This window comes from Arachis ipaensis, chromosome B04 (genome assembly GCF_000816755.2).
Source record: "Arachis ipaensis cultivar K30076 chromosome B04, Araip1.1, whole genome shotgun sequence".
In the NCBI taxonomy this organism is placed as follows: domain Eukaryota; kingdom Viridiplantae; phylum Streptophyta; class Magnoliopsida; order Fabales; family Fabaceae; genus Arachis; species Arachis ipaensis.
This window is the reverse complement of record NC_029788.2, coordinates 120097776-120108735: the sequence shown is the minus strand read 5'-3', so window position 1 is coordinate 120108735 and position 10960 is coordinate 120097776. Positions and strand designations below refer to the sequence as shown.

Sequence of the window (10960 nt, the reverse complement as noted above, 5' to 3'; positions counted from 1 at the left end):
GTATTAGAAAATGCAACCTTATACCTACAAGCATAATGTTAAACCAAAATATATAATGGGCCACCAATTTGCATCCCTACATACTCATTGACCCCATTCTGCACTTCTTATTACTTAGTACACTCATGTATATAATAGAAGGCCTTATCTGTATCTCTATCTCTTATACTCTTTCTTCTTCTTTGGAAAAATCTTATTTTATTATTTAATATATTGAAAGCAACAATATATATATCAAGCTAATTATTTATATTATTTATCTTTTAATTAAACATACATGGCTTAAAAGAGTATATTATTTATCAAATTTATTTATTTTATACTGTTCGGTAGGTCGGTTACCGGACGGTTCGGATTGCGATTCGGGATGTAGGTAGGGATTCGTCAGGTTGTGGACTGCCGATCGAAGGATGCGAGGTCCCGATGTCCCGTGCTTCTCGTAGAGAGGGGGGTGTTACCTGCAAAGACACTCCGACGCTCTTGTCAGTAATGTGCAGGCGGAAAAGGTAGTGTGATGTGTGACGTACCTCGGGGGAAGAGCCAGTCTTCCCCTTATATACATGTCAGTAGTGGGCCCCATGGGGACAGGCCCATATCCTAAAGGATGCTGTCCCATAGCTGTGTGCTAGCCGTACAGAACGCGTGTCCGGGTCGGTTACAGGATGCGTGGCCGGACCGGGTGGAGCTCGGGTCGGGTCGACCCGCGGGGATCTTAGGCCTGGCCGTAACAGTGCCCCCGACGCACCAGTGATGGTCGTGAGAGCTATTGGTGGCGCGTGATGTTCCCGTTTCGTGTGTTGTTGTCGAATCGGCTGACCGTGGGGGAGACGCGTCTCTTGTGCGCGTGTCTTTTGGTTTGCTGAGGCGTCCGTTTGTCGCTTCGTTCTTCGCGCTGAGCATTAAGTGCTCATAATGAGTTAAAAAACCCCGTGCGCAAAGACCATTTTACCCCTGCCTCTTTTCGCTCTCCTTGTGGTGGTTTTTAAACAGTTTCTTTCTCTTTTCCTCCTACTCTTGCTATTTTCACATTCCTCTCTCCCTGATATCCAAAATTTCTTGTTCGAGCCCCCTCGTGCCTCTTTTTGGCTCTCAAGTTCCTGCAACCAATTCAGGTAATTCTTGGTTCCTATTTTCTTGTGTTTACACTATGTTTTACTGCTGCGTAGTTGCTGTTTGTGATTGTTGCATGCTTGGTTTGCTTTTGCCAAATGACTTTCCAATGCTGGGGTAGATGAATTAAGGGAGGGGTACCATTCCTGGGTAGGTTTTTAGGTGATTTGCGTGATAGGCGTAGCTTTTAACCGTATTTGGCCATGATTTGAGTTTGAAAAGGTGTAGTTTCTGGGTTTTTATGGGCTCCCGACCTCATAGACTGACGGAGTGGTACCCCGCTGTAGGTATGCCTCGCATTGTCTCCCGGGCTTCTGCATCTGGCGCGGCCTACGACCCGTATGCCTGGGTAACTTCCGATATAAAGGACTCGCCCAACTAAATGGATCTGGCGGAGTTGACCGAGTTCCGGCAAGCCGGTTACTTGTGTGGGGGAATAGACGAGGAGGTCAACTATGAGACCGCTGTTCCTGCCCCAACGAGCGTATTTATGAGATCAATTTCCACTCTCCTCGTGTCCCCGATTGGATTTGGTTCTACAAATCCATGTTCACACAAGTCGGCCTTCGGATACCGCTTTCTGATTTCCAAATGGCGCTCCTCAACCGGATATCCATCTCCCCTCACAGCTCCATCCAAACAGCTGGGCCTCAATCCGCTGTTTCGAATTGGTTTGCGAATACCTCGAGCTACCGGTGTCGGTGGACGTCTTCCTCTTCTTCTTCAATCTTACTAATCCTTCCAAACAAGGGAAAGCTAGGAAAGGGTTCCTTTCTTTCCGATCTGCCCAGGGTAGGAGAATATTCGGCCTCTTCGAGGACTCCTACCATGGGTTCAAAGATAAGTACTTCAAAGTTCGCCCCGTCAAAGGTCGCCACCCCTTTTGGTTGTCGTTAGAGGGGGAGCGCCTTATCCCAACTTATTGGAGTTTTGGGGCGGGGTCGAACTCTTTCATTAAGGTGACGTATAAAAGGTTGTCGCCCGTAGATAAGCAAATAGCTGATGTACTTTCTGCTATTTTTGAAAAGAACCCCGTGAACCCCCATCTCCTCATGGGTGAATGGGAGGTCGCCAGGAGCTATATCCGTGAGTTGTCTTGTTTGTTTGCCTTCATTTGTTTAATGTTGTTTTCTTTACCCGATCTAACGACTAATGCGTCTGTTGTTTGCTGTAGTGGAAATGTTTGCCACCGTGACCGGACTTGAGAATTTGATGAAGACCTTTTTTGAAGCGAGTGACGACGAGAATGCCGAAGAAAAGGATGCTGGGAGATCAGAGGGTCCTTCTGGGGAGAAGGAGAACCAGGCTGTGCCTTCTCCCCAGGATACCGGCGTGTCGGGGAAACAGACTGCAGGGGTCCAGGCTTCTCCTATTCGTGAGGAGGTGCCCGTTGAAGGGCATGCGTCCTTTACCCCCCAGCCGGACAGTGACGTGGAGCTCATCCATACTCCCAAGAGGCGGAGGATGTCTTCCAGCCCGGAAGGGGCCCTCACTATAATGGAAAGGAACTTTGATGCTACCAAATTTATTGACTCGCAGCTGATACCCGGGACGGAGGAGCATTTTCATGGGACTGAGCTGTCCGGGCAGGCGAGGTGGATATACCGGACCTTGCTTCGTGGAGCCGTGATAGCTCGAAAGGCTGAATTCGAGTTGTCGGGAATGGAGGCGCTCCGAAGGAAGCTTGAGTCCTCTGTCAAAGCGAACAATGACTTCAAGGTCCAAGTTGAACTGCTCCAGGGCCAGCTGTCCGAGATGGGGGGAAAGCTCAATGCTTCTGAGGAGAAAGCGTCGTCCGTTGCGGAGAAGTTGAAGGCGTCCGATGAGACCGTGGCCCGGCTAGTCGAGCGTGAGATGACCTTGGAGGGTCAGCTGAATGCCGCTCAGGGTCGGGTTGCCGCCTTGGAGAAAGAGCGGGAACAGGCCGTCTCAGAGGCAAAAACCGCTAAAGCTGAAGTCGCAGAGCTTAAGAAGAAGCTCAAAGTGACCAAGGAGCAAGGAAAGAACGCGATCTCCATGACCGAAGATGCCCTGAAGGCTCAGCTAAAGATCGCAGCTCCTGATTTCGACACGTTGGCAATTGGCGTTTTCAAGACTATCCAGGACGGAAAGATTGTTGACGTGCCGAAGAAGTGAGATCTTGTAACTTAGGATATTTTGTTACGCATTTACTGAACAACTTATTGCTCGTTTTTTGTTTTGACTCTTTATAAATTATGCTTATTCAGTCGTTTGGCCGGGTTGCCGTTTACTATATTTGTTGCCGTTATTTCTCTCGGGGGTGGGCTCACGCCCGTTTTCCTGTTTTATGTTTGTTATGGCTTGGACCGCCGTGGTCGCGTTGTCGCCATCATTGGCTTCGGCCGTAAGGGAGATGGCCCCCGGGGTGATCAGTCCCGGTCTTCCGTTTTAAGGTGCGCTCGTGCGCGGCACACGTAGGGAAGTGGTAGACAAGTACGAAAATTTTTGACAAGTAGGAGTTAATCGTTAGCTAGGCAAATTAATCAATACGGCGAGTATTTGATAAAATAAAAAGGTAAATTATCATGCGAACAGAGCAAGTATTTACTATCTGTTTAGGTTCTCAGGTCGGTGAGTCGTCTGGTCATGAGTAGAACCTTAGGTTACCCGCATTCCATGTTCTAGGTATTTCCTTGCCATCGAGTCTTTCGAGCTTGTAGGCACCTTTTCCGAGCACCTCTTTAATCCTGTAGGGACCTTCCCAATTTGCTGCCAGCTTCCCTTCTCCCGGGGTCGGCACGCCGACGTCGTTGCATCGTAGGACGAGGTCTCTTTCCTCGAAATCTCTTCTGAGGACTTTAGTATTGTAACGCAGGGCTATTCTTTGTTTTAACGCCGTTTCTGATAAGTGAGCCATCTCCCTTGTCTCCTCCACCAGGTCCTTTTCCACCGCTTCATTCACACCTGCGAGCAGTAGCCGGGGGCTTGGCTCGCCGATTTCGACGGGTATCACCGCGTCGACCCCGTATGTTAGGCGGAAAGGGGTTTCCCCCGTGGAGCTTTGCTCGGTTGTTCGGTAGGACCATAGGACAGAAGCGAGCTCGTCGGCCCATGCTCCTTTCTTGTTGTCTTGGCGCTTCTTTAAGCCAAATAGGATGACTTTGTTTGCGGCTTCTACTTGCCCATTCGTCTGGGGATGCTCTACCGAGGAGAACCTCTGTTTTATCCCCAGGCCAGAGAGGAATTCCGTGAACTTCTTGTCCGTGAACTGTGTCCCATTATCCGAGATGACGACCTCTGGGATACCGAAACGGGTTATCACCTGCCTCCACATGAACTTCCAGCAGTTGGAGGATGATATTGTGGCCAGTGGTTCAGCCTCTACCCATTTGGTGTAGTAATCAATGGCGACAATGAGGTATTTGACTTGTCCTGGGCCGACTGGGAAAGGTCCCAAGAGGTCAACTCCCCATTGACCGAAAGGTCGAGTGGTCGTCAGCGAACTCAGCTCGGAGGCCGGTGCCTTGTGGAAGTTGGCGTTTTGTTGACACTTTATGCACCTTTTGACAAATTTCTTTGAGTCTTTCATCATTGTCGGCCAATAGTACCCGGCTCGGATGAGCTTCCTCGCTAGGGCTTTGCCCCCGATGTGGTGCCCGCAACGCCCCTCGTGGACTTCTCTAAGTACATAGTCCGTTTGGTCGGGGTGTAAACATTTCAATAGGGGCTGGCTGAGTCCCTTTTTGAACAGTTGTCCTTGTATGATCGCATATCTGGCCGCCTCTCTTCTCAAAGTTTTGGCTGCTTTCTCATCGTCAGGTAACTTGCCGAGTTCCAGGAAGTTTATGATGGGGTCCAACCACAAGGGGCTTGACTCCATCAGATGGAGAGCGACCGTTGGCTCCTTCACCATGCCCTGGATGAGAGACCGGTTACCCGCTCCCGGCTTCGTGCTCGCTAGTTTGGACAAGAGGTCCGCCCGTGTGTTCCTTTCTCTTGGGACGTGTTGGATCGTGACCTTTTGGAACTGACTTGTCATTTCTTTAACCTTTTCCAGGTATTTTTGCAGGAGGGGGTCCCGGGTTTTGTAGCTTCCGTTTACTTGGGAGGTGACGACCTGTGAGTTGCTGCATACTTCGACCTTCGTTGCCCCGACTTCACGTGCTAGTATTAGTCCGCTTAAGAGAGCTTCATATTCCGCTTGATTGTTCGACACAGGGAACTCGAACTTGGTCGATTGCTCGTAGATGACTCCTGCCGGGCTCTCTAAGATGACCTCTGCTCCCCCGGACGTTTGGTTGGAGGCCCCGTCCACGTGGAGCCTCCACCGTGTGCCCTTTTCCTCGGAGGGATCACCCGTTACCTCAACCAAGAAGTCAGCCATTGCCTGGGCTTTGATTGCGTGCCGAGGCTCATACTGCAAGTCGTATTGGGAGAGTTCGATGGCTCAGGTCATCATCCTACCAGACAAATTAGGTTTTTGTAATACTTGGCGAATTGCCTGGTCCGTTCTCACGACTATACGGTGACCCTGGAAGTATTGCCTTAACCTTCGGGAGGAAGTTAGGAGTGTCAAAGCCAGCTTTTCCAGTTTGCTGTACCTCAGCTCGGCTCCTTGTAGAGCCCTACTCACGAAGTAGACCGGCTGCTGAGCTTTCCCTTCTTCTCTCACGAGCACCGCTGCAAGCGCTTCCTCTGTTACTGCCAGGTAGAGGTAGAGTGATTCTCCGGCCTTGGGCTTCCCGAGCACCGGGGGCGCTGCTAGAATCTCCTTGAAGTGGTTGAATGCCTCCTCGCACGCCGGGGTCCATTCAAATGCTATTCCCTTTTTCATCAGATTGAAGAAGGGCAGGGCTTTTGCTGCCGATGCACCGAGGAAACGGGATAATGCCGTCAGTCTCCCCGCCAATCGTTGGACATCTTTGATACAACCCGGGCTCTTCATCTGGAGAATCGCTTGGCATTTCTCGGGGTTGGCTTCCACTCCTCTTTAGGTGATCATGAATCCCAGGAACTTTCCTGCCTCCATGGCAAAGGCGCATTTGAGCGGGTTAAGCCTCATGCCGTGTTGCCAGAGGGACGCGAATACGCCTCCCAGGTCGCTCAGGAGATCGTCTGGCCGTGTCGTTTTTGCGAGGATGTCGTCCACGTAGACTTCCACTGTCTTGCCTATAAGCTCACTGAATATTTTGTTCATCGATCTCTGGTATGTGGCGCCAGCATTTTTCAGACCAAATGGCATTACTTTGTAGCAATAGGTCCCTCCTGGCGTTATGAACGCCGTTTTTTCCTCGTCGGGTCGGTGCATAGGTATCTGATTATATCCTGAGTATCACGAGCAGCTTCGTACTAATGGCAGCCCCCAGGTCGTTGATGGTTTTCCTCCCCAAGATAATGTTATAAGCTGTGGAATCCCGTAAGATTACAAAATCTGCCATGACTGTTCTTCGTCTCTGCCCCTGCCCCACGGAGGTCGAGAGCGAGATGATTCCATCCGGCTTGATGAAGTGGTCTCCCAATCCTACCACACCGTGCTGGTGGGTCGCCAGGTCGGCGTCTCTCGATCCCAGGGCGTCGAAAATGTTTCTAAACATGATGTTTGAGTCTGCCCCCGTATCTACCAGGATTCGTTTGACGAGGCCTGTTCCGATCCTGGCCGTAATGACCATGGGTGGGCTTTCCGGCACCTCGTCGAACCATTGGTCTTCTGGGCTGAAGGAGATGGATGGGAGACCCCGGGAACTTCTAGCAGATGAGGAGGAGACCGTTAGGACCTTGGCGTCCTTTTTCTGTGCCGATTTTGACATTGGGGCGGTATTCCTGGCCGTTACTACGTTTACCACCGTGAGGCCGTGGTCGTCACCCTCTGGTTCTTGGCGTCGCCTTGTTGACCGGGACCTATCCTCGCTATCGTGGTCCCGATTACGTCTCCTCGGCTCCCTTATAAGGTGTGAGAAGTCGGCAAGTTTCCCATCCCTGATTGCTTGTTCCAGGGCGTCCTTTAGGTCGAAGCAGTCTTGGGTCTTGTGCCCGTAACCCTTGTGATAGTCGCAGTAGAGGTTCTTGTTTCCCCCCGTCCTGTCCTTCAGAGGTCGGGGCCTCAACAGTATCCCCTTCTCTGCAATCTGTTGGTAAACTTCGGTGATCGTCGCCGTGAGGGGGGTATAGTTAGTGAACTTCCCGACTCTGGGGACAGGTTTGGGTGCTTTACCTGGACCGCCGTCCCTGGCGTGTTCATTTGGCCTCTCTCTGCTCTCGTAGTGCCGGGTTTGGTTGTACGCGGGCTGCCGTTTATTGGCAGCCACGACCCGGCTAACTTCCTCATCGTTGATGTACTCTTTGGCCACGCACTGGATCTCTTGAATTGTCCAGACGGGCTTTGTGGTAAGATGTTTCCTAAAGTCCTCATTCGAGAGGCCGTTCGTCAGACACAAACTTGCCACCGAGTCCGTCAAGCCGTCAATCTCGAGGCACTCGTCGTTGAAGCGATCCAGGTACTTCCTGGTCGGCTCCCCGGCTCTCTGGGTCACTCCCAGCAAATTGATCGGGTGTTTAGCTTTGACGATCCTGGTCGTGAACTGAGCTAGGAAGGCCTGGCTGATGTCGGAGAATTGGGTCACCGAGCCCTGCGGGAGGTTATTGAACCATCGTATTGCTGGGCCAGCCAAGGTGACCGGGAAGGCGCGACATCTTACCTCGTCACCTACTCCCTCCAAGTTCATCCTGGCCTCAAAGGCCGTTAAGTGTTCCAGGGGATCTTGTGTTCCATCATACTTCATGTCTGTTGGCTTGTCAAAGAGTTTTGGCAGCCGGACCTCGAGTACGGAACGGTGGAAAGGGGTCGCTCCTATTATCATGGGTCCCTGGGTAGTTCTTCTCGACTCGACGTTCTCCCGACGCACGTCCTCGTCGCCCCTGTTCGATGCGCGTCGCCTCTCGCGTCTGGCGTAGATGATGGGGTCTCGACTTCTTCTTCTGGCGCGTCCCCGTCCCCCTGTGCTTTCCGACTCATACTGGGGGCTGGGTGTGCGCCTTGAGCGGCTCCTCGAGCGGGAACTGGTGGGGCTTTGCTCCAGAGTGTGTTGGTCGCGTTCTCTGTCTGCTAGCCTGCGTTCCAAGTCTTGCATCCTGTGGCGTAGCTCTTGCATTATCCTGGCGTGGTTGTCGCTGGTCCCTCCAAAAGGGCGTCTTTCGTGAGTTTGCGTCGTGTCCCTTGGAGGCGACCTCTGTTGTTGTCGAGTTTTCGTCGCAACGGCGCCTCCCCCAGGCACGGGGGGCGCGGCCTCGCAGCCTGTCCCAGTTTGGACTAGCACGAAGTCCATGGACGAGGTCCCCACAGACGGCGCCAATTTTCGGTAGGTCGGTTACCGGACGGTTCGGATTGCGATTCGGGATGTAGGTAGGGATTCGTCAGGTTGTGGACTGCCGATCGAAGGATGCGAGGTCCCGATGTCCCGTGCTTCTCGTGGAGAGGGGGGTGTTACCTGCAAAGACACTCCGCCGCTCTATATTCCTATACATTTTTCGTATAGAAAATTTTTAAACATTCTTAAAATATTAATATAATTTTAATTGTTAATGTCAATTAATAAATAATGTATATTTTTTATAATTAAAATTGCTAATACATATATATTTTAAAAATATTTAAAAATTTTCCTATCATATAATATAATCATCATAACAAAGTTTATCTCTTCTTCTAAATAATCACATAATATAATTATATATAAAGTTTAACTTAATTTCACATAAACCCTATATATAGTCAAATTAACAAAAGTGTAGCCCTAACTATTTTAACTAGAAGTGATACAAATATAAATATATATAATTAAAAATTTAATTTTGATATATTTTTATGAAAAATTTTGGCTAATTATGACTGAAAATTTTTTGTTGCCAAACTTTTTTCCATCACAATATATAGTGTGAGTGAGGATGCCAAATTCAAAATAAACGGCATTTATAATTAAAATCTTATCGTAACGGATAAGGTTAAAAGGGATTCTAGCTGTATTGAAAGAAAACCTAATAAATTAATACATGGAGAGATCATTTTTATTTTCTTACAAAATCTTAAGAGTGATAAAAAATACGAAAATTTAAAAAAATAAAAACTCTAATCAAAAGTGAACTGGTTATAAAATCTATTGCACAGAAACAATCTTAAAAATCGAATCCAAGATATGATGCTTAAATAACTCAAACAAAACCACTTGTGCCCGCTTGGACATTGTAACTAAGCTAGTTGTACTTTGGAGGACTTGGAACTTGGAAGAGTCAACAATTGTTGCATTGTCCTCAATAACATCTTGTGAGTGGTGACATATTCCTTCTCTCATCACAAGATAAAGGAACCTTCATTATTTTTCCCCATAAGCCAATAGTCAACGGAAAAAAATAAATTGAAAACTAATTATAAATAGGGGTATGGTCCCAAGAGCATTCCCTATTTAATAGGGTGATAAAAGAAAAAGAATGGTCCCAAGAGTATTTTCTGTTTAATCTATCATGATTAATGATGAGAATCATTTTTGGGTTAACTTGCACAAAGTGCATACACAAAGAAAAATGCAAACAATACCTAAATTCAGGAATTAGAGTTGGAAATGTAGACAAGACAAGGTATATAACATCATAGATTAGTGGACATAAATTTTTGACAAGTATATCATCATAATCTCCTGATCATGTGCTTGCTTCTGTAATAAAATTAACGTAAATTATATATATACTTTAAATCTAGCTTAAGCTTATGTTAAAATTAAATTATTTATTTATGTTAAAGATATAATAATTTATATGTTATTTTTTATCAACTTAAGTTTTGAAAAAAGTAGTACGACGAAAATTTGTTACATTATTTTCTCCCTGTACATTTTTCATCATGTAATATTCTCTTCTTCATATGATTTTTTATTTTCCTTTTGTGTACATGCTGTATTTTGGAGTATATAAAAGAAAAGTGATTATATCTTAGCTTCTCGTGCTAATTAGTAGTTCATATATACATTATTCCCACTATTGATCATCCATATTTAATTAGTATATGCATGCATATGTGCACATATTTCATCATATTATTTGTCTGTGTCTTATTCATGTAAAATTACGAACTATCAGAGGATACTAGTATAGGCCGAAGTCCTCCCAAAAAATTTCAATAACTTAATATAGATCAAAAAATTTTGTATAATATTCATTTTATAAAAATAGTATTGTATTTATTTTGGTCTTGCTTTGTTGCTTTAATCATAGATTTTTTGGGCGTTAAACTTTTGCATGCACAAGCTAAGGTTGTAATTTAATTTTTCAGAGCTTATCAATTGACGCGATTTTTCTCTCTTGCTAAGATTGCTAAGATTCTCACAAATTTAAACAATAAGCTTTGATTTAATTGCTAATATTCTCTCTCTCTCTCTTTCCACCACCCCAACCCCAATTCTTCATCTTTTATATGCTGTACCTTCTCTTCCTCCATTTTCTCTCCAATTTTCTCCAATTAAAAATGCAAAAGTACAGCATGAGGAATAAAGATAGATTCATGATGGTAAAACATATCGATTAGGTGGGAAATTGAGATTATTGGTTAGTGTTAGTCCAAGATATTGTTCTGTAACCATAACGATTCTAAGTAAAACCCTTCAATAGAAAGCATAACCACATCTTAAAGAGATCAAATAATAGATATGCATGCAAAATCAAATCATGAGTCCTTCTCCGCAAGTGTTAAAGTAATTAATTACATATGGCTTTGAGAGTTGGTAAAAATTAAAGCTGCTGTTATATTGTTATGTGAGAAGTAAAGAAAATCAGACTAGCTATGTATGTATATATATGTACAACAACTTAGACTACCTGATCATCATGTTCTTCATGCAGATAT

General features: G+C 46.6%; 1 protein-coding gene across 1 annotated transcript; it reads right to left on the bottom strand.

Moving 5' to 3' along the window:
- On the bottom strand, window positions 3716-5110 carry LOC107637096. The gene is made up of 2 exons (XM_016340543.1): window positions 4514-5110; window positions 3716-4393 (listed from the first exon to the last, which is right to left on the bottom strand). Exons 1-2 carry the CDS (start codon window positions 5108-5110, stop codon window positions 3716-3718), a joined length of 1275 nt encoding a protein of 424 aa, XP_016196029.1.